General features: G+C 42.7%; 1 protein-coding gene across 2 annotated transcripts; it reads left to right on the top strand.

The window, feature by feature from the left end:
• Window positions 1-39: 39 nt before the first annotated feature.
• On the top strand, window positions 40-27995 carry LOC147049979 (uncharacterized). 2 transcript variants are annotated; one of them, XM_085921680.1, is made up of 8 exons: window positions 40-720; window positions 7154-7361; window positions 17634-17684; window positions 20855-20934; window positions 21230-21964; window positions 23370-23577; window positions 24035-24170; window positions 25126-27995. In XM_085921680.1, exons 2-8 carry the CDS (start codon window positions 7257-7259, stop codon window positions 25428-25430), a joined length of 1620 nt encoding a protein of 539 aa, XP_085777806.1. In that variant the 5' UTR covers window positions 40-720; window positions 7154-7256; the 3' UTR covers window positions 25431-27995. The 2 variants fall into 2 exon arrangements, with proteins under 2 accessions (XP_085777806.1, XP_085777807.1); XM_085921681.1 differs by having other exon boundaries at window positions 41-720; window positions 23397-23577; window positions 25126-27992.

The following is a 27995-nucleotide window of genomic DNA, read 5'->3' as shown; positions in this document are numbered from 1 at the left end:
GATTGCACAAGTGTGCACACCCTCGTATGGCTGAGGGAGTGGCTATGCACCTGTCACCATTTTCCTCTGGTTAACACCAAATGAAGTTCAGATGTTCTAAGGTGCATCTTTTTGTCAATGCTCTTAGTTGTGCTTTTAGTACTCATTGTCTAAAAACGCACTTTATAATGTTGCCAATTTTTCCTGCTGAAAATTGCACATATTTATTTTTTAAGTAAATATATATGTTTCTGTCAGTGCTGGTGATTTAATTATTTTAGTATTTATTTTGTATGTGTCGATTATATCAGAAAACACGAAAAATATATCTTTGTTTATTCCTAATTTTTGGACAGGGGGGGGGGGGCTTCATCATTCCCACTAAATCGGGACCGTGGCGACCCTATTTGGGATTTTATTTTTTTTCCTTGCTCCTCTTCCTCTTCCACGTGAGCGCGGAAGTGGGTGACGCGCCTACACACGCAGCTACTCTGTGGTGCTCGACCACCGTGCGACTGACGTGAAATTCTTCTAACATCACTGCCACGCACGAACCGCGACGTCCAGTGTCCTCTTTGGACTTTGTGACGACAAGAGAAGGACCGTGCACGGCGACCTCCGGAACGCCGAGGAAGAGGCGAGGAGGAAGGCTGCATTCGTGTCGGTTTGTCGCTCCACCGCTTCCGGACGGAGGGACGCTAGTGATGGGATATTAATCGAGTATCTCCGTGGGAAATAAAGGTTAGAACATCATTGATCATATATTGGATTATTGTGATAACAAATCATCAAAAAGTATGATGTTGCTCTGTTGCGTTTTTTTTTTTTTTTTTTTTTTAATATTAGAGGCTTCCCCCATTAATTTCCCTCACTGGACATTTCATTAGGTACACTATAGGATCCAACACAAATCAAAAGACAAATTATATAAGGTATATAAAAGGAGGTATTAAATTAAAATTGTGGTTGTTTGGGAAGCTCAACGTCTTACAAATTAAGAGGAACACCCCCCCCCCCCCCCCCCCCCCCAGAATGATGCACTGCAGTTTTTCCATACAATTCTTCTATTGCGTCTTGTTCAAAGTGTAAATGGTGAGTAGAAGGAAGGATGATGGATGGAGAGATGATGGATGGAGGGCTGAGGGGGTTTAGTTTCCATTCCTGGTGGGATGCAGGGCAAAACACGCATATCCAGTAAACGTAGCATATTAACTTGGATTTAATTGGCTTTTTTTTTTTTTTTTGCAGTGTGACAAAGGCTTTTTATGCTAAGAAATGATGATTATGGAAATGACTATGATAAACATCATATTTATTTTTTTGGTCATGTACTTCTTTTTATGTTGATGTACCTGCTTCATCTTGGCACAAGCAAATCTGTTTGAGCTGAAAAGATACCCCGACGGAAGTACTGTTTAGCTTTTTTTTTGGTCTGGATACACTTTTGGATGGGCGCTAATAGGGGAGTGTTGCAGAGAATGAGCCCACAGTGTGTGCTTAAATCAATGGAGTGTGTTTTGGCTTCCAGCTGATTCTTACAGCCCATCTCGCGTTTCAGCGCCGGGCAGGAGGGGATCATCTTTCATCCCGACGTGCGCCATGCGTGTCGGAGTTATGGGTCTAATCCGTTTTTAAACGGGCCGTACTTTTCAGTTGGGGCTAGACACTTGTCATAAAAAACAAAACATCATATAGCTTTGCCTGCGTTGTGGTTATGGTAGTCAAAGGGGTGATTGTGCAACTGTCATCTGTGTTACATCATTGGCGTTGCCGTTGGTTACGCATGTGGCACATTGCATGCAGAGTTGTTTCTGTGGTGTCTCCACCAAGGTCATTTTTGGCCGCAAAAAAAAACTTGACCAGCAAACTACAATGCTACCAGTGTGCCCTTGTCACTCTGCTTGTGCACTTGATTGCACTTTTCAAGTTCTATATTAAAGATATTGGCACACTAGTATAAAAACCTACAAGCTGCTTGTATTCCAAGTGATATAGAAGTGCAATTTTGTCATCTAACGCAAAGTTCTCTACAAATATTACATTTAACTTAACTTTAAATATGCCAAAGTTGTCTTGACAAAATTCTCGAGCATTGGAAATGCACAGAAATATAAACAAACTTGTAGCTAAAATTGTTTTCCGCTTTTTGGGATTGTAATTGTTCAGTCACAATGACACTCTTGACTCGACTAGTCTTGTTGTTTCCGTCATGCCTCCTTACACATGACTAATCCTGCATCATCACTTGGGATTAGCGTATATAGATTGGCTTCGATCCACCCCTGTTTCACTTCACCTTTTTTTTTTCCTTTTCTGCAGGCAACAAGTTAGCGTGCTAATCTTGTTTTTTCTTTTTTTTTTTTTCCCCTGCAATAAAAGACACACAGAGATTGCTGTCGGTAGAAGTGGATATGCTTCTGGGTTGCTCAAGTAGTCTGAGAAGGGGGGGGGGGGGGGGGGAGAAAAAAAAGAAAAGTTGCGCTTTTATTTGAGAGCTGCTTTCACCTTGTTGCACTTTTACGGCTACCTCTTGAATCTTGATCATTACCTGCTGCAGAAGGCCCTCTTGAAATTTCTTTTGTTTTGATGCGTTATTCCCAGGCAATCATTCTGAATGGCTTTTAGTAGTCAATTTACAAATTCAACTGGTTTTATATTTTTCCTTTCAAACTCTTCATTCACCCAAAAATCTGTGCACTTACGTCGAACCAAAACTTTCCTTTTGAGATGAGTTGGAGCTTCATTTAGATAAAAGTAGTGTATTGCTACCTTATATAAAGCTTTTTGTTATCTCAAAAAGTGCTTTGCTGCCCTCTTGTGGTATCATGTTGCCAATGAACTATGTTGACATTAAATTGAGGCGCTTCATTTTGAAAGAAATGGTGCTATTCTGCCATCTTGTGGTATCTCAGTGCACGCAACGCTCATAGCAATCATACCAGTCTTGGCTATCTTGGCCTAGATGAATCAATGAGTAGGACACAACTAGCGAGGTGAAGATGACCACTCATGTTCTCCATTCACATCATTTAGCGTTAGCAAGCGTGACAGAGCGGCCGGAATTCTACTTGCGAAAACATATATGACAAAAAAACTGAAGATTCCCGCAGAGACCGTCGTTAGCTTGCAAATGAATTTGGCGCCTTCTGTCTTTTGGAGCCACGTTCAGGAGAAAAGTAATTGCTATCCCCGAGTACTCGAAAGCTCTATTAAGAGCCGGGTGACGCACAATAGCTCGCAAAAGAGCCTTTCGAGTTCGTTGACAATATTCAACAGATTGTTTGACAGCTTCCATTGTCCGCCGCTTCTGTCAGTCACTTTGACAAAATTTCCATGCTCGATCCGTTTGAAACTTTTCGAATCGTTCTTGAAAAGAATAAGCCTGAAAGCTCCTTCCCTCCATTATTGACATGAATGGGAATGTTAGATCATGCGCCAAAGGTTTCATTTTGTCCAAAAATTCCAATTTGTTTCTCGTTTCGAAAATGTCAGCATCGTCTAGCTGGCTCAGCATCTCTTAGCCAGCTGCTTCCACCCCCGTCGCTCCATTCTTCTGCTTAATCTTTCAGATATTATTGATCGCATTCCATAAGGAGACAGGAAATGGATACTGCCAACAAAGACAATGGGGGGGGGGCAACTTTTGTGACGTTTCCTGTTCCAACGTTTTAATCTAGATGTTAGTCCGATAACGCTCAATCAAACTTTTAGATCGATAAATAACTTAGGGCTAACAAAGCTAGCATCCTTATCGCACTACATATAAGTCTTTAAACAACTTAATCAAACCCAAGAGAGTCGTACAATGTGGATATTGCGCAACGTAGTCTCTATTTCAATGAAATGAGGAAGGGGCGTGTTTTGGACGCCGGCCATCCATCAAGCGGGCAGAGTTGCCGGCTCAGCGGAACGGGCCGAGGAGTCTCTGCAGGCAACGGTGGCGCTCGATGACATCATTAGACCATTACGCGGTTCTGGCAACGTAAGAACATGAGAGCCTCCCACACCATTGATTTAAGTTGATAGAGTCCGTTGAGACCGCATTAGATGAATAAAGCGAGGCGCCAGGAACCGGGATGGACGTCGGAGGATATATCATTCATCTACTCATGGGCAAACGAACCAATGAAGGGATTTAATCTTCTTAATTTATAAAAGGATTCATTCTGGGAACAGAGGTGGCCACCTGAATCAATTTTATTGAAATGTTCCTCAACTCTTTTCGAAAGAACCGCCAAAGGAAGATGTTCCAGGTTGGCGACAAAGCACTACATTTGTCTAAATGAAGCTCCTCACCTCACTTTGACATACTCAACCATTTTAGTCACGCAACCAAAACGATTTAAAGACAGAATTCTATTCTTCAGTCGTTCTCCTTGAACCATTTGGAATCCTCGCAGACAAATGTGTCCCGTTCAAGCTGTGTTTACTTCAAATTGCCTCTTCTGGCACCAGCGTTTGTTGTCGCTGTGTGTTTTTTTGTGGCAGCTTCTCGGCCAACCCCATTAACCCGATCGAGACTACCCTGGGTGGAGGACGCCGGGCCCTCGCTTTGTCAACCCAATTAGACTCCGTCTCTGTCGGTTCCGTTCGGGCGCACGTCTAAATCAAGACTCGTTGGCGCGCCGACGTGGCAAATGAACAACGCGCCACGCTCCCTTACCTTAATGTCCCTCGCAGGTTGAACAAAGTGCGTGTCACGGAACGACGTGGTAAGCCTCATCGCCTCTCGACGCACCGTTGACTGACAAATTAAAGGAATGAATCATTTCAAGAAACTTAACAAGAATTGATGTCATAAAAAAAAAGTCTTTTTGATTCATGGAAGAACTAATTCACATGTTTTGGGAATGCCGACGCGCAATTTGTACTAATCACGATGCAAAAAGGAATTAAACAGGTGGCCAGACTTGTTTTGAACTTCGACATTTTTGGCATTCAGCCAAGACTTTTGAAGCTTTTGTTTACTGTTCCGACAATGCGTAGCCTGGAGAAATATTCTCCTGTTTGCCAGCTGAACCTGTTTGTAATTGAACATTCCAGGCATCCTTCTTTCTCTTGCAACTGTGTTGTAACGTGTAAGCGTCCCGTGTGGAATAGTTGGAATTACAACCTTGTGCTCCAGAGGAATTCCCTTTCAAAATGGAAGTTAACTGATTTGAAAGGAAATTTAATGCAGCCATAAAAATTTGTGGGCCGTTACACCCAGTTGGCTTCTCTGCCATAAATTATGTCACAGGGTGGAAAAGTATTTTTTTTTTTTTTTTTTTTTGCAGACTAGTCTCACATATTCTGGATTTTTTTTTGTTAGCGTAGCACTTTTGTTTTTAGACCAAGAGAACAATACAGGTCATAGTTCTGCATGTTCTTTGACTTTACTGCACCACATTAATATGATCTGGAATATGTGATACATTAGTAATGGATCGTGTGGTGTTTTTTTTTTTTTTTTTTTTTTTTTTCTCCCCCACGTCATGAATAATTCATGTTTAAAGTCGACAAACAATGCACACAGCAAAGATGACGTTCCAATACTCGATTTAAATTGCCTACACTGATCAAATGTGCCTTTGGCGATATGCGTGCAAGTGAGACCTGCGTGCCAGGTTTTGCTCTGTTGATTTCAAAAGTACCAAAATAAAAAAAAAAATGTGGAGGAGACATCAAAACATACTGGAAGAGGTTCATTAAACTTTTGCAGCAAAAACAGTCAAAAGATAAAAAGATTGTAGAACTGGAAGGTGCTAATTAAGGGCTAAAATGGGAAAGTTACTCGACTGAGAAAATGGTGGACAAACTTTATATTTTTTAACTTGATCAGAACTCTTCTAGTATTCAGTATGTGCTATAAGAACTTGTATAGCCGTACGTCCTTGCTCTTCACATAAATATTTGTACCTTTTTCTAGTTCCTAGAGTCTCTTGGTTGCTAGGCAACATTGGCAAAACATGATAAGAATGCATTATGGCAGTGACTGAAAGGCATCCAGGTAGTAATGTAATTTTTTATATATATATATATATCTTAGACAACAAAGATGCCGGCTGCATTCTGTCAAAGCGATGCGAAGCAGATTTGACGGCTTGAATTGAGGACATGATGTCAAATCCATTTCAGTGGCGAACTGGGAAATGAGCTGAACTTTGGTTGACCCACTTTTAAGTGTGTTCACCAAGGCCAACACGGTGTTCCTGTTTTGCAAGCCATGTCAAAATGAATCTTTAATGATGAAAGGTTCTCCTTCTATTATTATTTTTTTTTTTGTAAATGTAGATTTGATGCCAAATTGGCAAAAGCGGCTCGTCATGGAGAAATCACCCGCTTCCGTAACTTTTCCCGGCATCACCAGCGCTACTTAATTACACCCTAAGTGGGCCTCATTAGCATCGACTCGAGAGGATGTTGTTCAGGTTTATTAGGAAAATACATTCTGACATTTGAGGGAATGGGGGAAGAAAAAAACCAAAAAACCTCTGAATATTGACTTGTTAGTGCTGCTGTCTGCATCTGAAGGGAGCAAATTATGCAAATTTATTCCAAGCCGCTTGTCAAGAAGCGAAATCGCCGTCTGTCTAAACTCACAACAAGGTTGTGGAGTTAGTGAAAACGAAATGACTTTGCTCTTTAGCGAAAACCAAATTACTTTGCTCTTTATGATCTTAATAACGCTGCCTGCTTTGACCATCTGCTGTTTATTTACAATGGGAATAAGTCTTAGAAGAACCTCACCCAGTCAGTCCCCTTTCATTTTATAGCACTTATGGCCTGTTTTGTAACCTGCCAGGAAGACATCTGTGGATCTTAAATGCATCTTGTAGTAGAAACTCGCTTGGGTGCGCATCACAAGCGGAGGACGATGTCGGCAGACCAATCTCGGGTCTGATCTGACAGAGAGCGCAGCTGAGCGGAACGCCCGGGGAAGACGGGGACGCAATTGATCCTGGCGAGGATTTGAAACGGGGAAGACTTGCACGAAAGGGCAAGGGGGAAACTCTCTGAAATTGCTTCTCCAGTCTATCATAAAGCAGAATTCTATAGGTGATCTTCCGATCATGGCCAAATGACTCCAAAAACATTCAAAGACCTCAAGACTTTTTTTTTTTTTGCACTAGACACGAATGGTCATAAATAAGATTTGTTCAGTCCATTAATATTTTTGGGGGGTTCTTCGCAGGGCATCTCAGTCACAAACCATCATGCCTGTTGATTCGGCAAGCGTGTGAGCGTCCCACCTCTCGTTGGTCCCTTCCCGGCCGGCCTCGGCCGCTTCTGCTGGGATGAACATGCCACTGCACCAAATTTCTGTCATCCCCCGCGATGTCACCTCGTCGCGGCTGTCGGGCGGCGGAGGAGCCGGTAAAGCTAAAGACAAGGACAAACAGGTACAATATTTTCAATTGTAATATATTTTATCATTGGAATATTTAAAACTATATGAATATAAACATGGTAAAAGACAAACTCTCTAGCTAGACAGGTTTACTGTATTGGAAATGAGCATAAATGCTATGTTTGAATACTAAATGGAAATTAGCATATCTGTATAACTCTTAAAAAGTGTTACTTTGACACACACACACACACACACACACACACACACACACACACACACACACAACAGTTCTCTCTCATTTTGTTTTCATAACAACTTTAAAGCCTTTTGACCTAATATGTTTATTCCATTATACAATTTTCACGCTCGGCTAGTAACGGTTGTTTATGGCAGCAAAATGCCCAATTTGGCTTCAATTTGATGGCGTCTTTGTTTTTTTTTGTCATTATGTTTTCACAATTGCCTGTGCTGCTTTTTTTTCAATGTGCTGTTTTAATACTCGGACTGGGAGACATTTGGCATTCTGCTTTAAAAATTCGGCTTTAGTCCTTAGGATTTTTTGGGGGGGCGAGTTTGAGCACTATGGTCCTTGGAAGAAAAAAAAAATGGCCACAGAGGTTCATACTTTGACTTTTTCAATTTGAGCTCTGTCATGCAGACGAAGCTCGGTTTGGAAATGAATAGCTCACCTCTGCTCCTAAATGATTAATTACCACTCTGCATCTTTTTGTTTGCTACCAGCGTAGTGATTATGAACGTCACCGCACGTCAGATAGGAAAATTAAAGAGCGGGCGCCATTCATCGCCAACAATCTTTTTCAAAGTGCAAATTCATCATCGGCGAATTGTCAAAATTTGAAATGTGGCAAAATGCGGGAGGCTCGGAGTCGTGGGGGAAAATAAAATGAAAGGTAGCATATGCGAGAGGGCTCTTAAGAACACCTGTGCTTGCCGGCTTTTGTCGCACATATTGCTTTAGCACTTTGCTTTGTTTCTGTGCTTAAAAATAGGGAGACTTACTCTTCTTGCTTGAGCACTTGTGTTGTGTGTGTGTGTGTTTTTGCTTGTGCATGTCTGTGTGTTGTTTTTGCGTGTGATGCGTTCTTACATTTCGGTGTTTTGTTTTGTGTGTGTGTGTATACATGTGTGTTTGCGCCAAACATTTTAGTCACTCAACATGTGCCCATCTGGCCGGCTTGGCCGACATAACCCCTACTTAGAATTCATCGGGCGTCCGGAGCTCATTCAGATGAAAACTTTTGAGTGTTCCACTTCCTTTCTAGTTCATTTGTCAAGCTCCAAATCTTGTGCTCATCTGTGGTCTTGGCGGTAAGGGGGGGAAAAAAAAAAAGGGTTCGCTCGCATTTCTTAGCCTCAGCGAATAATTTGGTCGTCCTCTATGAGCGGCTGGCAGTTTTGATAAGGCCAGTTTTGCGGAGAGGAAGGATTACGCGGGCTATGAAGTCGGCGCTGGGCAAAAGGTCGGGGCAGGTCAGTCGGGAAGTTTGTCGTTTGAAAAATCATTTGCGTTTTGCCTCGCTGCTTGGAAACAAACTGCAGCGTTCACTTAAGCGACGAGATGAAATTGTGTTTGTGACCTTTTCTTTTTTTATATATATGGTGTAAATATATAGTTTCAGGGCATTTATTGGACATTTTCTATTCAACGGCTTGTGTTGAGCATTCAAATCTTCCACCGCAGACGTTGTTTGCCGCATCTGCGGTAAGACTCCCACGAGCCGACATGAACAGGTGGCGTCAGCTGGCGTCTATTGTCGGCCCGCCTCTGCACAAGTCGGCCGCGTTAAATCCACTTGAGGTTGAAGAGCTAAAAAGCTAATTAAGTGTGGAAGAGGCAAAGACAGCGCGGCGACGGCTGGGCGTCATCGTGGATTGCGAGGGATGGCTTTTTACTTTTAGAAGATTTGGAGAAATGTGAGGAAATGTAATCCCACCTTCATTATATATAATCTCTGAATATTCATCAATAATGATGTCTGGTACATTATAAAATGAATCCGAGCTGTCAATTGTATGTAGGTGGAAAATACAGGATTAAAGAGGATTTAATTACAAGTAGGCGTACTATCCTGTTTTTACACTTGTTTCAAATTTTGCGTGCTGCCATCTACTGACCCACAGTGGAATTACAACCAATACAATTACAACCAGGAAACTGTGATGGACGACGGGGTTTATTATTCATACCATTATGTATTCAAACACCAAAATAATCTGACAATCAAGTAATTTTTGCCTGACAAGTCTACTAACGTAACGCTAACATAACATTAAAAGACATGCTAACGAGAATTTTTCACCGCGCTTAATTACACTGCATATTTTCCGTCAGCCTCAGCCTGGCATGTTGTGGCACGACCTGGTACTACAGCAAAAGGGCACAACTAAATTCTGTCATTAAAAGCATTTCTTCACAGGAGCTGTTAAAAGGGTAAAACTGTGCATATATATATATTTTTTTTTTAAAAAGCTGTTTAGCTAGCTCAAGAACTTTCTTGAGATAAATGGAATGCATCAGCTTTTGCTTCAGTTAGTCTCGTCAGGCAAGCGCTGAATCCGAATGATGTCTTTTTTTTCAGTAGGACTAAGGCGAAGTCGATTTGTAATATCCGTATCTTTCGCTCCATCATGTTGACTGATGCATCTGTTTGAACTCGCGACAGCGTCAAGGCGACCTGATTGCTCCGCTGCTTATCCGCCGTCTCAGGTCATTCCGCCCGCAGGGACGCCAATCTGGCTTTAAAAAAAAGAGATATATTTTTTTGCGTGCATATTTTTTGCCACCTCTTCATCTCTCCCTCATGGCTGCCACTCTCCCTCACTCATATGTTAGCAGCGGTCCGTGTGAAACAAACTGGGGACCGGGTGAGTTAATGTCATTGTCGTCGCTATGGTAACCATCTATCAAGGACTTTGCCGAGTTGCTCCCCGTCTACTCCTGTGTGTCTTTTCAATTTAACCCGACTGCCGGTCATTCGTTTAGTGCTCCGGCACACGGAAGTGCTCATTTTGCTTGGGTGATGGCACCATGCCGAGGCCTGAAATGCATTTCAGTGGAGGTCTTTGGATGTGAGCCACTCTGGAATCACTCTCTTCCAATTCCGTAATGTCCGATATTGTGAGTTTTCCCCCTTTTTAGAGCTGTATGAATGTGTTGCGAGGAAAGACCCTCATCCCCCCCCACGATGTCACTTTCCTCGTAAATAAACCCTTTTGTCATTTAGCAGAGCGATTGAGAAATCAAGGTGTCATCCGAGATACATTTCGTCAGACGTAATTTATGTTCCGACGGGTAAATTCATTCAGGAATGACGTGATGGAAATTCAGATAACCGGATTGACTTGACTTGACTTGATTAATGGCACCGACGGGCTCTTTTGACGGTAAAACGGATAGCTCGCTTTCGCTAGCAAGATAGCTATTATATTTTGTTAAATTACCCGGAAGAAAATCCATCCCAACGTTTTTCGACTGGTGAGAAAAGTCTTTCCACAAACCTCACCGGAACGTAATGAAATATTGTTTGTCTCCTCTTTGCCTAATCTTGTTTTTCTTCTCCCAATGAAGTGGTTCGTTTGACTTAAGCAGTCAAGCCTGTTCTTGTACATTTCTCGAGCTGCGACATTTTTATTTTTTTTTTTACTCGTGACGGGCTTCAGGGTAGGGTTAAAAATTGCGCCATTGTGTGTTTATTTTTGTCTACAAAGTAGGTTGTGTTATCAGAGTGAGCCCTCTGTCACTAAGTGAAGTCAAACAGATACTGTTTTATCACTGGCTAGTTCTTGAAAGAGTAAAAGCGAGGTGGTCTCTATCTTGCCGTGAGCTGAGGCCAACTTGTCGGTATCTGAAGGCAGCATCTTGACCACGGCTGCGTGAGGTCAAAAAAACCGAGAGAAGCCCGGAATGGAAACATTTTCATTCGCTCGAGATGTCGGCGCCGGAGGCCGAGCCTGGTTTTTTTAAATTGAGGTCAAGTGATGAAGAGGAGTCGTGTTACCACGAGAGGTGGAGGTCATAGTCAAGTGTTATATGTCACCTGCTGTGGTGAAAGTTGGAGATTATTTTTACACCATCTTTAATTCTGATGTCGAAGAACTGGCGAGCCAAACTTCACTTTAAATCCCAAGAGAATTTCTTTTCCAACCTGACTCAGGGCGATGGATGGCATATTGTACATCAATTGCAGCGGAGTAATTAATTGACCCACAAAAACTATTTTTGTGGCGCTCCAAAAAAAATCCGTCTTTGTATACGGAGTGTCAATCAATCTCCTTGCCATTAATGCAAATAACAAACATTCCTTGTCTCAAAGTCTGCAGTATGTAATTACCAGAACTCGCTAATTAAACCCAAAATATTGTACGATCCAAATTTCAGATGTTGAGCATTTCTTTTTCCCAAGGCTTTCAAAATGTAAATGCAGTCAATTCTGGGCATAAGCTTTGTAACATGAGGAGCCTTCAGATGCAAATTGCCACTGCTGCTTTGGACTATATTTTATCTAGAAGCCAAGCGAAAATTACGCTTGAGGTTTTTAAAGTGGGAGGACTCGTCTTTATTTCCACAAGATTGGCCAGTTTGTACATTACGCGTCTGAACATCATGTTTTGGTCGTGTTCTTCTCCGATTATCTCAACACGCATGAAGATTCTGTCCCACAATCAATTAAAATGTGTTCTGTTCCATCATTTTGAGTTATTTGAACCACGCGACGTTCCACTCTGGATGTTTCCGCCGAAGTCACTCTGACTTGGTTCGGTGACGAACAAAGAGTTTAAATGCAAGACAGGAATCTTTGCGACCTTGCGCTTCCCCATCCCGCTCACGCTGAGAATCCTGATCGGCCAGTTTGAAAGGAGTTAGAATGAGGAAGCGTATATGTTTCCACCGCACGTCCAGTGAATTTGCACGCTCGGCCCACCCGTCTGTCGTCTGTTCTGGCGGGCCATCTGTTAAGCAGCAGGTGACGACTGGATGGACGCGGGCGCGGTGTCAGGTCCTTTCTGCCGAGGTTGCACGTGGATGAGGAAGGTGGCGAGCACGTCGAGTGAAGTACGGCCCGACAGTTATCCAAACCAAAGAAGAGTTTCACTACTACTGAAAGTCTTTTTGATAAGCTGCAGTAATATTTTGTTTACCCCAGATAGGAAAACAAAATATTTGTGATGCACAGGTGGTGTTCAACCTTGGCGATGTTTATTCAGCAGTTTTGTGGCATCCCATGGAAAATCAAGGTCCAACTAATACTGCAGGAACAAGGTCGGCGAGGTGATGAATTATTAAAACCAAAAAAAAAATAGCCACAATGCATCTCAATCACTTTTTTTTTTTCTAACCAACTAATGTTTAATTAAGCCATCCCCGCTTTATTTTTGGGATCGTTTTTCACTGTAGCTTGACACATTCACAATGCGTAAATGTTGATGGCGCTTTGTTTTATGAGCCTGAAAAGTACCCCGGTCTCATTTGGAGCGGCCGTAGTTGTTGTCAGAAAAATCTTTTAGCTACCGTTGAAGTACATGGCGCTCAACTGTGACCAGTAGATTTGAAGCCACATTTCATTTTAGTATCAACAGATACAACACACATTCTTGTCTGCCCCTTGCCACCACTTTTTTTTTTTCCCGCTCTGTTCCATAACAGTGAGTCACCCCCGGAGCGATACGGTGGCTGACGTCGGCGGCCGTCCAATCGGGCTTTGCTGTACATTCTGAAAGGGGAGCAGCGCATTCATATTTTCCTTTTGCGGAGAGCACACAACGTCCTTGCCGTTTGTTCCATAGTCGTGTTTGTTTTTTTTCAAGCAAGCAATCTGTGTCAAAGGCTGTAATTCGTAAACAAAATGTCCGTTCTGAGGTCATGTTGGATGGAATTCATTCTCGTATGAAAAAAACGTTGAAACCAAAACAAAAAGTGAGGACACCCCCCTATGCTAAAATGTCTAAATTAGGCCCAAGTGGCTATTTTCTCTGCCTTGCGTCATGTGACTTGCTGATGTCACGGGGTCGCCGGTAAGAATGAGGAGCAGTGTGTTGTAATTCGATGACTGTCAGATGTTCCCCATGTTGCCAGCCCTTTGAAGAGCATTTTGGCAAAACCCACAAAATATTTTCTTCTATGCCAGTAGAAGCAAAACCAAAATTACCAAAACAGACACAGATTGTTGGTTTCTATTTTTGAAATAATCATCACTACATGTCGACGGAGAAGACAAATTTCATGTAAACATTCATTTTTTGCTTTTGTGACCCCTCAAACTGTATTAAAACTATAAATGTAAGGATTTTTAGAGGACTTTCACTAAACTGTTTTAGTCTATTGTATAAAAATTCCTGAATGAATGAATGAATTCCAGAAGACATTTTTTTTTGCCCTGGAAGGCATCTGAGAGCGAAGTGTGCAAAAACTGCAACCACCGTTCCACAAGCTTGCTGTGGTGCAACCTGGGTAGTAACGGCGTCTCCGATTGGTCAATGTGGAAACTGGCTTTTCGTTTTTTTGTCTTAAAAGGTTCAGGTGGTGCACGTGGGTGAAAGTGAGAAATGAAGGGATGGAATGTGTGTGTGTGTGTGTGTGTGTGTGTGGGGGGGGGGGTAATTTAAGGTTGAGCTCAGCGTGCAGGAAGAGGGTTGTCTATTTAAAGGACACCGCCTCCCTTCTCATGAATGATTGAACAGCTCTATGCCCCTCCCCCATGTCATGAAGATCAGCTGGAGGAAGAATCTGCTCGGCCAATGAGATTACGCTGCCGGATTGAGAGATTGTGAGGCATAGATGAGTGTGTACATAGCTGAGAGTGAGTCTGGAGAAGCAGCAGCAGCATCACCAGCTCAGCTTCTGTTTGCAGAAAATGTAGGCCAGCTGTTTCTCTTTACCCATTTTTCCCGTCTAACTTTTGATTTTCTCTGTGGGGTGCGGGGGTGCGCGGGGGGTGCCTTCGTATCTGCAGTCGCCACGGTGACGGCTGCCATTGTTGCCGCAAGCTCCACTTCCGTATTTACCGAGGATTTCCTTCTCGTCCTCTCTACGCCGGCGAGGATTTTAATAGGGGGGGGGGTCATGTAACCACTCACTCCCCCTTTCTCGGAGGAACCTTTGTCTGCCATCGGTGAGAGAGGTGCGCCTCGGGATCCAGTCATGAATTCCTGTTGGAAAATTAAGATCCAGGTATGTCGCTTGCTGTCTCTGGTCTTTTGTGTGTTCATCAGATGATGGGTCTAAAAATGGGGGCTGCTATGTTGAGGCCCTCCTCTTCCACAAATCTGTCCTTTTGCAGCAGTGTCCAGTGATTTTTTTTATTTTATTTTTGGGGGGGGGGGGGGGGGGGGGGTTCTTCCCCACATCAGCATCAGCAGCTCCGTGTCGTTGTCTTCCTGTTTGTTTCCTCGGTATGAAAGCGTGACCCATTTTTTTCCACCCCCTCTATGCCCTCACCCCCCCCCCCCCCCCCTCTTTGTTCAGGGTGAATCGAGTTAGTGAGGGTACCGCCGTCTCGGGCCCCTTTTCCATCTCGTTATGTCGATGCCCAACTGGGGTTCGAAGCCGTCGGTGGAAAGAAATGAGAAAAATAAACATGCATGCTAATTGCTAACATGTTAGCTTTTTGCAGTGCATTGTGATCCGCAGTCTCGACTTGGCTGCTACAACGGGATCTCTGGGCCACATTCAGATAGAATGAAACTCACTTAACTATATGATTTTTTTTTTTGATTTTTTTTTTTTTTTTTTAGGCTCCCGGCTTAGGATATCGCATCATGCACCAAATCACAGCTTTGTGTCAAATCCACAGCTGGGCAAGAGGGAGAGATTAAGTCAGTCACATGTCAGGGCACAGCTTAAAACCTGTTGAAAAGGAGGAGTGAGAAAGATTCGCAAAGACCAAACATCACAATCGATCAAGTTACAACTCGGAATTGTCAGTTAATGGCATAATCAATACTTCTGCCCTAACCCTAACCCACAACACATTCTTTTCAAAACTTAACGGTTGAACAGATTAGCATGCTACGTTGCTATATTTTAATGTTGGGCTTTTCGATACGACTTTCTAAAATCCGAGTATCTTTTGAGGTGGCACTTTGCATAAAAACGTTGAGTCACGTTACTAAATCATTTGACTCGAACATGTTGCTTCTTCGGCTTCTTAATGTTCCCAACAGGGACACGCTAATACTACTAAGTGCTAAGAGCTATTTAGCACCTGTTTAGTGTTTGGAATACGAATTTAAAATGGCATTTTAAGACTTGAAGCTGTCAGCGGTTAATGCTTGACTCCTTCCTCTGGGTTCTTCATTATGTAAGCATCTTTTTCTCTCTGGCTGCTAGCATGTAATTGCTTGACTATCATCAGGATAGCGACGGTGCACAAAGTAATAAGAGCTAATTAACAGACACAGTCCAGAATGATTATCTGTTGCTTGACTTCTTAGCAAAAGTCATAAATAATGAGCACGTTGTGTTCAAGAGGGGTGACTTCCAAGTGCGGCCAATAAAGTAGTCCCGGAACAGATTCCCATCGTTGTTAGCATTTTATATGTCAATAGAGGGCCACTCACTGTTATTGAGACGGAGGCTACTGCAGACATTAGATAATGTCAGTTTCTTATTCCGCCTGAAGCGAAGATAGAAGGCTGGACATAGTCCATGTCCTGATGTAATTACAATATGTCCAACATATATGCTGGCTTTAATGGAGATTGGAGGAGGCATCCATTAAGTCTTATATTAGATTTTTTTTTTGTCGGTTCAAAAATGGTCTCTTTCACTAAATGGCTCACCCTACTCGGATGTCTGATGTCTGTTAACCTGCATATTTGAAACGTCCCACGTGCGTCTGCTCTCTTGGCTCGCGGCCACACACTCGAGTCGTGTCGCTTTTCATCCCAAAGAGACAGACGGCGGGGCGACGGGAAACGTCTTGAAGACTCCCTCCCTGTCCGGGGTGTTTGATATTACTCGGTGTGAAGGAAGAATGAGTCGATATGGTCTTCCTCTGGTTGCTATTATTTACCTGTGGAATTGTCCAATGAAGTTTGGAATGACCATTTTGTTGGAAAAAAAACAACAACCTTTATGTATGTCTCAGAATGACTGTGGCGATATTTAAAAAAATCCAGGGAACCTTTTAAGTAACATTTTGACCTAAACTGTCATACGCTAACATTTTCAATGGCACTTGTCCTTATTAGCTTGCGGCTGAGCCTGGAGCCTATTACAAAAATGCATGAGTCACGAAATTTTTTTTTTTTTTAATTGACTGGAAGCAGAAACGGAGCGTCCATTCTTGACAACAAGAGCCTCACTTGAACGCAGCTCATTGAGATAATGAATTTACACAGAAATCAACACGATGGGAAGAAAGAAGCTAGACGTACCACTCTTGCCGTTGACCCGTCAATTGAATTTTCCACACACCCGCCTTGCAATTAGCATGTCAGTGGCGTTTTGATTTTGAAAAACATTGTACAATAAGAAAAATACCCCAGCATAGGCCTTCATCACTTTGCAATTGGCAATGTAAACAAGAGCAAACTCCCACGTGCCGCGCCAAACATCCGCCGAGCCGATTTGCTGCGGTAAAGATTTGTTTGTCTGCAAATCTCATTGGAAGCCCGTGTGAACTCTGCGCACATTATGTAACCGCGATTGACTTGTCATTAAGGAGCCGTGCGAGGCCCTTTAACGGCAGGGCTACAAGCGGCTCAGCGGCGGCAGTGCTGGAGGTTCTTCATCAGTGAGTTTAAGTAGCAAGAAGGGAATCGAGGATCATTACCGCCTCCAAAACACAATTTGACTGCGCCAAACTCTGCTAGTGTTCTCTTCCATTCGCTATGTGGCTTGCTGCATTGTTTACTTAATAAAAAGTACAAATACTGTTTAAAATAAAGGCACTGGTAAAAGTAGGAGTATTGGTTTTCAAGTAAACAAGGGATACATGCTTTCAGGTACTGTAACGTTGTACTTTGTTCCTTCCCACCACTTTTGGGGCAGCCATCTTGATTTTTCCAAATAAAATTTGCCTACTGAAAATTTTATGGAAACATTAGTAGTCTACTCCAGCTTTCACATATTTTTTTTGTATACCTCAGTGCCTTGTTGCCTCCATTTTACTCCCAACTGTGAAGTGGGCATGCTAATGCTAATCACTTGTTTACCGAGCTAGTCAAGCACTCCATTTTCAACACATTTATGTCACTCTTGCTGTTCAATTCTCATTATGTCTGAATGATAACAATCGACAGCACCCTTTTGTTGAGAGAGTTGTTATTGACTGGGTTTTTTTTTTTTTTTTTTTTTTAGAATGAAAAACCTCTGGGCCACTCGGCGAGCAGATCCAGCAATATATCAAAGGTAAGAGGAGCACAAATAATTGCAAACCAAAATGCATTGGAAAGCCTTTGAGATGCAACAGATGACTTATTAACTTAAGTTGTTAGGTCATTTTATCTGAAGAAAGTCATTTCAGGAAAACAATTTAATCAATAAATCTCCATGTTTTGGTGTTGCTGTCTGGTTAGCAACAGTTTGCGGTAGCCTACGTGTGTGCAGAATAGCATCTGAAGTGAAGTAGGTCCAAGGCCCATTTTATTTCCCCCAATGCGGAAAAGGGAGGTATCTATTTTTGTATTATTTCTTTTTCCATATTTTGCATTTTCCACCTCCAGCATACGTACTTCTCATCTAATGACCTCGGTCTATTTTCTCTCTCCCTTTCCCCTCCCTCGCAATCCTCCTGAGCCTCCTAAGAGGATCAACCTTTTACTTGCTCCGAGATGTGTCAGGGTCACTTAGCGCTCTGACGCCAAATACGCCGACCACGAGCTACTCCCGACTTGTAAACGCGAGGACGACGCCACATGATCACTTAACGGTCGCACTCAACTTTAATGGCTGAGATGCAACTCTGTTCCTCAGGCTAAATTGTGTGTCACATGACCATGAGCTTAAGCTGAAATTTGACAGTTATTGATCATAATCGAAGTATACATCTGCCCATCAGCTGCTTTTTCCCTTCTCTCCGGGGAAATGGCGCTCGCCTTAACGATGTTGTTTCTCATTGGCTCGTGTGGGGAAAGGTCGCGTTTGACAGTCTTGAGGAAATAAGCTGCGTGGGTGAAAAATAGAAGTTGTGATTAATTATCTCATAGATAGACGATGACAACAAGGCGTTTGAAAACAATAAGTAGGACACTTGAAGTAGAGAAGTGGAATTTGACCCAGTGAAGATCTGCTAGCTTAATGCTAAATAATGTGAAATGACGTAGGCTAATGTCAATTAGCATTGATGTTTTCAAAATGTAGGAGGCTCCCCCCCCCCGCTTACTCTGTCCTCTGCTAGGTCAGGAGGCTTATCTGGAGCCTGGTTCAGGCTTGTGTGTGTGTGATGATTTTGGATGGGCAAGGAGGGCTGGAATTAAAGTATTACACTGGTCATAAAGTCAAAGTAGGCGAGCCGGCGCTCAGTAGGCGGCTGTTGAGCTCCGGCCAAACATCTGCCACTGGCTCTCCCAATTCAAATTGTTTTAGTGGAGTCTGCTTCATGGGTTCTGCTGACGAGACCACGACAGTGACATGTCACCAAGCACGGCGTCGAATTGTTAATTCTAGCAGCGTTAAGGGTAGAAAATGGATGGGTGGAATATAGTCATGCTGTTTTCCAGTGAAGTATTAAATTATTTAAGGGCAGTCAATTGAGGTGGGGAAAAAAAAGGCCTGTGGATTTAATGGTTTTGAAAAGTATTAGGTTATGTTTTATAAGGTATTAAAATGGAGTTCTTAAATTTCTTAATTATGTGTAAGCAGGGAATTACTGTTGGAATTATATAAACGTCAAATTTTTTGTCGTAATTGTTACTTAAGTAGCTTTGGACGCATGTCACTCTTGTGCCTCTTATTGTCCGAGCTGATTTGCTGGATCCTGATTTAGCGCGGCTCCAGTGTGTTAATGCTCGGCCAGTCAAATCAAAACGGCCATTTGCGAAATGACCTGCTCGTCAAAAGTTGTCATGAAAGCCCTGGCCGTGGTTGTAAGGAACATCTCCGTCATATTTTATTCCGTTCGTTAGCGAACCGAGCGACATATTGCCATTAAGCAGGTGGTATCCCCCCTGGAAGGGGGGGAATTATGTTTCGAAGGCACCTTACATAATCCCGTTATGCTCATTAATTAATTGAGATGTTTATTAAAGCCACAACTAAATCTTAAAGCCACCTGTGACATTACACAGTCGGAATCAACATGGTGTGGCCTGTGTCTTAGATTATAGAATAACCGCTAAAAGGGCATACCATAACAAAACTGGGTCCGATGCTATGACGACCACCCCGTCTGCACGTTTGATGTGTTTCCAGCCGACGCAAACGGGGCCACTCGTGTCATGTTGGCACCCAGGTCGTCTTTTCGAGCTGTTAAATATAGCCGCTGTTGCGTAACAGCCGTTTGCATGACTGATCTCACCCCGGGGGCCCAGACGTCCATGGGATGTGAACTTTGTCTTATGTTGTGCAAATAAACAAATAGAAGGCTTTTAATGAGGAAATAACTCGTTGGTAGCTTGGAAAAGCCCAATAGAAACAAGGGAGCAGGAATTTCTGGCAAGTACTGGCTTAAGACTTGCATGTGACACCAAGACAGGTTTTTAAAGAACCAAAGTGGTTGGACAAGCTTCGGTATGACCTAAAACATGATTTTAAGTCGTTGCGGGATTTGTGGTCAAGTTTTCCCTTACGTGACAACAATCGCCAATGCCCAGTCGACGACGGGCTGTGAATTTTTATTTTTTTTTTGAATGCCCTTCTGTTCCAGACAGAGCGTGTCTGTCCCGAGACAACCTGCACTGATTGTGTGCAGCAAAAGTGAGATGCTATACAGTATGATTCATGAGCTAGCAAATATGAAAGGATGTCATTGATGCGCAGGCTGAAGGGCAGATAGCATGACATCACAGCGACGCGTCCATCGATCAGTGTCGAGCCGCCAGCTATAAAATGTCGGCGCAGTCGGAGATGAAATCAATAGCTAATTAGTTTCACGCATGAATGATCAGGCCCACTTTGGGATTTTTACATTAGTTCCAGACCGCAAAAACAGAAGCATCTCCATTTTTTTTGGTCAATATGTGGTCCAGTGGAATAGTGGTAGTCCTCAAAAAGCTCAATAAAATTTGAATGTATCCATTCCAGAGTCACATATGACATCATAAAAGCCTTTTTTTTTTAATGTCAGGAATGTTTTCAGATTTTATTTTATTTTTTCTGTGAATCCGGTAAATCTGAGGTGTCTTACACGCTCTCTTCCCTGTAGACTCCTTGATTAGTCATCATCTATCAAAACGGCAGTGGAATAGAAACGGATTTATTTAGTGGTATAAGGGCTGGTATTTACTGTATTATTCATGAATCTCTCAGCTTTATGTTTATATACAAGCGGAGATGAAAGTAAATGTGAATAATTCATCCGCTGTCTATGTATACGCTTTGCTGACTCGACATTAAAGTGCGTGCGTTGTCGTCTCTTTCAGGCCGGCAGTCCCACTTCCGTCAACGCGCCGTGCAGCTTCTCCAGAACGTCCGTTTCACCCTCCAGCCAAGACATCTGCAGGTACAAAACACCTCGGACGTCGGTTTTTGCCCCGGTGAAGACTTAAGTTGACGGGTCTGCCATCTAGTGGTGAATAGTGTTATTACAATTTCAGGTCTTTTTTTTTTTTTTTCATCAAATTGGTCATTGAGTGCCACCCGTTTTCATTGTCCGTACCCCCAAACCTTTTTATTTCTCTCAAATGTCCATTTGTGTCTCTTGTTTTTTGGCTTTTCCCGTTCCCCCCCTTTACCTGCCGTCCTTCACCGCTGTGTGTCGTACGCCATTCGCATTCAACACACGCACACACGAGCAGTGCAGATGAGGAACGTCAGAAGCAGACGGCAGTGGTTCTCTTGGCACCTAACGGTAAAAGCTCAGAAGGTGGCGGCGGTGTCACGGTAACCACCGTCTGCGCGGACTCCAAACAACGGGATTGGCTCTCACTGCTCCGACCCACCACGGGCGGGGCGGGCCACCCCCACGGCCCGCTCCGTTTCTCGGCGTCGCTCAACGACGTGGGCCAACGTGTGGACGGCCTGTGTCGCGGCCTGCACTTTATCGACCGCACCTGCTCCGAGAGCGAGCTGGAGACCAAGGCCGGGGACGCCGCCCAGCCTCCAGACGAATCCGAACTGAAGACGGTGGAAGTCAACGGCGGTCCGAAGCTGAGTCGGGACATCTCGGCGCACACCCACCTGGTCCCTTCCTTTACCAACAGCTACAAGTACATGCTGAGCCCTTCCGTCCCTCCACCGCCACCTCCTCCTCCTGTTCCTGATCACCTCCACCCCTCCCCCAGCGCCAACTTCCTCCGCCTTTTCCTCCCCTTTTCCCGATCATCAACCGCGTCGAGCTTGCCAAAGTCCTCCAGCGCCATCATGGAAGGCAGCGAGTTGGAGTTTGCTCCAGAGGAGATGGCGAAGAGCATTCATTTGGCGCCGCTTTGCTACATGGACGAGGACAACGACCTGGACCGCTGCCCGTCGTCCCCTATGTCGGAGAAAACGGAACCGATGTCGCCCTTTTCGCTGGCAGGCGACTGTTGCAGGTGGGTGACTCACTGGATGGTGTCAAACATGGCCGCCCACCCTCTCCTGTGATGTGGTAGAGACAACGCCGGTCCCAGTTGATGCAAGTGGAGTCGTAGATGCTTCCGGTTGGCTGATAGACACACGCACACACATTCGCTGGTCATCATTCATGTTTACCCATCATGTCTTTTCCAGGGGGGTCCTTGACGGTTTACAGCGGTTCCAATACACGCTAAAAACAAATATTATAAATAAATTGGATTTGAAAAGTTTGGCCGTGTAATAACCCAAGAGTCATGTTGGCGTTTGCCTTTAATGGGCGTGGCCAAATCAGTGACATCACTAAGTCGAGGCACTTGAAGGTATACAATACAATCTTTAGTTATATCGAGCTTCTTCATATTTATGGCCTACAAGAAAGTAATCCAAAAATGCACTGTAATTATGAATTCACCCTACGCCGTAAACCGAGGAACCTCCCCTTGTACTTCATCGCCATTTCATTTCCCCTTTTGTGTTTTTATGATGTCATCCTGGTGGCAAAGTCAACTCGAGTGGGGGTACTCACCCATCATTCGGCACAAAAACGGAATTTAGACTGTATATTTTGAAATCGATACCTTTACGGCAGCTTGTACGTGCCTTTTGTGGATAAACGCGAGGAAGCCGAGCAGATCGTGCGGTGGATTAACAGCGTCAAATTGGCTTTGTAGTCTCTTGCATAGAGACAAACAAACAAACAAACAAACAAACAAACAAGCAGCATGTGGCGGACGGCAGCTTCCTGTCAGGTGGCTTCAAGCAAGAGCAGCTGATTTCACTTACAATGCTTCTTTCACTTAGCGTCTTTGCAGGACAGATGAAAAAAAAAAAAGAAAAAAAAGGTTTACAGACTGAACATTCAGAAGCATATATGTAGATTGGATGGATCAATAGTAAAATACAAAACTTAGCTTAGCCTTTTAGCGACCTTAACTCCTTTCACTACCATTGACGGCTATAGACGTCAAAGAAACAAGCATGTCGAATGTCATTTAGTTTTAACTTCTCTATGTCTGGTTATCTATTTTAACCTTATCTTTTAAATGTCTTCCCGCTTTTCCATTTTCACTTTGCCTCCCAAAGATGTTGCCCGTTAGGTCATTTCAAACATACCTAATGCATTAGACATTTCAAACACACCTAATGCATTCGACATTCTTTTGAAGGCTGAAAATAGCTTGTCTTCTTCTTCTCACTCCAAACACGATGGTCTCAATTAGGCAGACCATATAGAAAACCTTTTTTTTTTTTTTTTTTTTCCCCCCCTCCAAGAACATCAAAAATGGGTCACGGATGGGTTTTCCCTCAAGTGGATCAAGAAGTCTATGATGTAGTCTCAAAAAGAAACTTTTTTTTTTTTTTTTTGCACTTCCATCTTAGTATCTATTTTTGTTGGCTGGGCTTCAGGATCTGTCACTGCGAAGGCGACGACGAGAGCCCTCTGATTACGCCGTGCCACTGTACGGGCAGCCTGCGTTTCGTGCACCAGTCGTGTCTGCAGCAGTGGATCAAGAGCTCGGACACGCGCTGCTGCGAGCTCTGCAAGTACGAGTTCATCATGGAGACCAAGCTCAAGCCTCTGCGCAAGGTATGGAAAAAAATAATCTGTATGAGGTCGATTATGTAGCCCTCGTAATGACGGTAAACATCTCCATTTATTTTTGCAAATGAGCCTAATGTGTCATTGGCTCCAGATCCCAAATTTCCCATCAGGCTCCAGGCTGATCTTTTTTTTTTTTAGTCTTGAGCATATTACAAGCTTGAGTGTATTTAAAGAAACCACATCTGTTAGCTAAATGCTAACGTACAATGAGAAACCCCATAGGCCCGCGGGCGAATAAATACGTGGCGGCGTTGGTACTATAATAGATGTTACCACAAATCTTTCTGTCATATATAAACACTCACAGACATCCATTCTTTATCCTCCATCAAGAATGACTCATTCTGTATTACTGTCGTACTGAGAATCCAAGAGAAAGAGCTGACCTGTGCAACTGGATGAATGTTGCTATTTATTTTTTTTTAAATATTAATTCACACAGTGGGAGAAACTTCAGATGACGGCGAGCGAGCGGCGGAAGATCATGTGCTCCGTCACTTTCCACGTTATCGCCATCACGTGCGTGGTGTGGTCGCTCTACGTGCTCATCGACAGGACGGCGGATGAAATCAAACAAGGTCGGTCATTTTAAAACCACCATGTTATCACAGTGTTAGAAAAATGTTAAGTAGGCTAAAAGTGTTTTGGTGGTGCTTGGTGTCATAAGATAAAAACCAGCAATAGGAGCCTGCTGCCTGCCAAATAGTGAGCCCACTCTATTAATGGGACAATTGAGATTTGCATATGAAGCGACATGAGTTTGTCTAATTATTATCAATAAACGCTTCAGTGGCTTCCCATCCCTTATGCATTTTGAATTGCGCACAGATGGAAGCACAAGCTGGGCGGGCACCTTTATTTAGTCCATCCTGATGATTCACTTGCAAAGGCTGCCGTCATGCTCTCTCGCCAGATTCAGATGCCATGTTTTTTTTTTTTTTTAAATAAGCTCGCACTGTACCTGTTAAGGTTGCAATTTGAAGTCATGTGTCTTATTTTATACATATATATACTTATATTCTCTTTACTCATGCAGCCCGGAGTATTCCAGGTAAATCATTTAAATTTGTTACCCCAACCCATCAAGTCTTGTTTGCACTTAACTTTCCTCACAATTAAATTATTATGGTGATATAGGATTTTATTATTGTCAACCCTCAAGCAATTGTTTTTTTTTAAATCCAATTATTTTTATTACTTTTGTGTTTCAGAGGTACGTAACTCATTTTTAATTTTTTTAATTGTCATTGTATGCAATGTTATTTATTTAATATAAGTATATTATTTTTACATTATATCCAGTATTGGTTTCATTGTAATCTAAATATATTGAGGACTAAGTTGTGTAGTGACCGCTTCAGTCAAATAGAAGTCTCCCTCTAGTGGCAAATAATGGCACTGCGGATAACAATCTAACGTATGATTTGCTTTATCTTGCTTATGTGAATTGAGGGAAATGATGTAGCAACATAGTCCTTCCTGATTGCTGCATCGTACTTGAAGGTTGTGTTTTTTTTCATGCCCCCCCCCCAGGAATTATGGAATGGCCCTTCTGGACCAAATTGGTGGTGGTGGCCATCGGCTTCACCGGCGGCCTGGTGTTCATGTACGTGCAGTGTAAAGTCTACGTCCACCTGTGGAGGAGACTCAAGGCCTACAACCGCGTCATCTACGTGCAGAACCGGCCGGACTCGTGTAAAAAACTGGCTCTGGAGAAGCCACCGCTCTTGGAGCCCAGCGTGGACCACAAGGACACGCTGGCCCCCGCCCATTCCGACACAAACTCCTCGCACTATACGGAGACGGAAGACTACAGTATGGAGGTGCTCCACGTGTGACATGAAGGTATTGAACAGGGATCTCAACTGATTAATTACCATTGATCCTCAGAGACGAACGAGGGTGCAGAGTTCTTGCCTCTTTGGTTTTTCGGGAACGGGGCACGCAAACGTAAATTGTGTGACAGATTATGGGAACTTTTTCAGTCAAAAAGTCAACAGTCAAGTTTGATAAGAAAGATGAGAACACAAACACATTTTCGCTGTAGTAAAGATAGATCACTGCATTTTATTTGTTTTTTTTTAATTTCCCTGACGAGAAAAATGATCAAAATATCCACCATAAGTCAGCGTTAACTTTGCTGCCATAATAAGTGACGCGTTATCCTATTTTCTATCAAAATGTTCCCCACAAAAAAAAAGTCTACGAAATTGAAAATGTCAACACTTCTGCCCTACATGCATTAGAAAGATGAGAAACACAATCCATTAAAGTGAGATCAAGCAGAATAACAAGAACACACAAGTTGAGTCTTGAGAGTTGCTGAGTGTCACGCAAGACAAAAATGTCATCGATCTGTGATGTCACTGGGTCCACCAACACGTGGATGCACATCGAAGAGCTTTCTTTGGTTTCTTCTAGGCAAAACTTTCAAACTTTTAACCAGGATGTGATTTCCCTTTTTTTCTTTGAGGAGGAAGAAAAAGAACATCCAAACTTTCTGAAGCGAATGTACACTTTTTTTGGTAAACACAAAACCTTAAAAAAATAATAATAATAATTGTTTTCTATGTCTTTGAACTTATCGTGTCAACTTTCTACGTTTGAGTTCAGGAGTGTGCGTGCAAGCGTTTAATTTTTGGCAGCTCTTTAACGCGAGTGTCGTCACCTTCAATGGCTGCTTTTGTCGTGATTGGTCGAGTAGTGAGTTTCAAACATTGTTCCCTCTAGCATGAACATGTAAGAATACCCTCAACCTTTCTCAAACAGCCTCGGAAAAATACAACCAGACATTCGCGTTAACGTGTTGCCATATTCCAAGACTGTAATTTATTTTCCTGGAGAAATCCACCGCTGTGATTTCTGCTCTCCACATGCCGCCCAAATAATTAAATTTGGTCTAGGACCTGACATATTTTTTTAGGCTTATTAATATGTTCTTTAGCTCTTATTTAACTTTATAAATGAAGGAAGAAATTGGCAGAATTTTTGTTTTTTTTAGTCTGCTGTGAAATATTTTGGTCAAAGTAAACTAAAAATAAAAATTAATATTTTTGGTTGCCTCCAAACTGGGTTCCCTCTAGCGCCGTCTTGTGGCGCGGAGGCTGACATTGCAGAAAGACGGCGGTTGATTTCTCAAGGCAACTGGGGGGGGGTTTAAATGTTGACCTTCATAACCATTCCACACACACAAAAATATATTTTTCGAGGGTCTTTTTGATACTCGCCGCTGCCTGCAAAGCGCAGTGGTCCGACAACTCATTTGGTAATAACGACTGCTCGGCAGCAATAAAAACATTTTGGTGTTTTATAGTATGTTTGAATGAAGTATTTTATGTCCATGTCCTATGGTGGGTTAGTAAAACCAATATTATTTTTTTCCCAGTTGGAGGAAGATTCACTTCTTCCTTGGCGGCTCGGTGCAATGTGATGCTTAAAAAATAAGGGGAGGAAAAGTGCAATTACCATTTTATGTTGTTGATCCTTCTATAGTTGCTCTATGTTTTTTTTTTTTTTTTTGTCCACTGGGTATAAAATGATATTTTTGTGTAGTATTTATTTTGGCAAAATATTTGCTGGTTAATTTCATCCTCATCCCTTTTTCCAAATAATTTTATGATATCTACATTGTAGCCCCATTTTGTCACTTTAATTATAAATCACTTTTTTTTATTTAAAAAGAATTGCTCATTAAAATGTGTTTTAACATGTACATTTGTGGAGGCAGTAGAATGGTTTTTTTTTTCTTGTTTTTTTTAAGGGAGCTGGCTCCTCGCATTAAGTCTTGAGCTTTAGATGTAAGCATTCCCTTTTATTATCCTGTTCAGTGAGACGTGGCACATAGGTGAACGTTTTTTTTTTTTGTTTTTTTAAATATACTTTGCTGCTTTGACTCGTCATGTCTGGGCGAGGGAGGAAGGGAGGGAGGGTGGGGAGCACGAAAATGTAACTTGCACAAAGCTACATTTGTTTACTACTGACTGGACTTGAACATATTTGATGACTGTTGCACCCACCGTCTTATCATTCCACAAGTTTGTGTGAACGTCACTTTGGAATAATAATAGTGTAAAAGCAACATGAAAAAAAAAGTTCCTCTTGTTTTTTTTTAAACTAAAATAGATGTTTTTTTTTCTGTTCCCATGTTTGAACAAAAAGTGTATAGAATTTAAAACCAAATAAAAGATGATGCTTTTCAAAGTTTTTGTTGGTATTTTTTGAACCAGCAATTGCACTTTAATTAAACAAGTTTGTGTGAACTTGTTGGGTCTAAATATGATCAGACATTAAATCACATGCTGGAACAAAGAGGAGAAGACAACCAGGATGAGTTTACTCGCGAGGAGAACGATAGAGAAAGGAAGCTCAGTTACAATCTCCACCAGTTCTGAGTTCCTCCTCCA

The sequence above is a fragment of the Syngnathus leptorhynchus genome, chromosome 10 (genome assembly GCF_054491065.1).
Source record: "Syngnathus leptorhynchus isolate UIUO chromosome 10, UIUO_Slep, whole genome shotgun sequence".
Classification (NCBI taxonomy): Eukaryota; Metazoa; Chordata; class Actinopteri; order Syngnathiformes; family Syngnathidae; genus Syngnathus; species Syngnathus leptorhynchus.
Note: the sequence above shows the minus strand (reverse complement) of the source record. Positions and strands in the feature narration are given on the sequence as shown.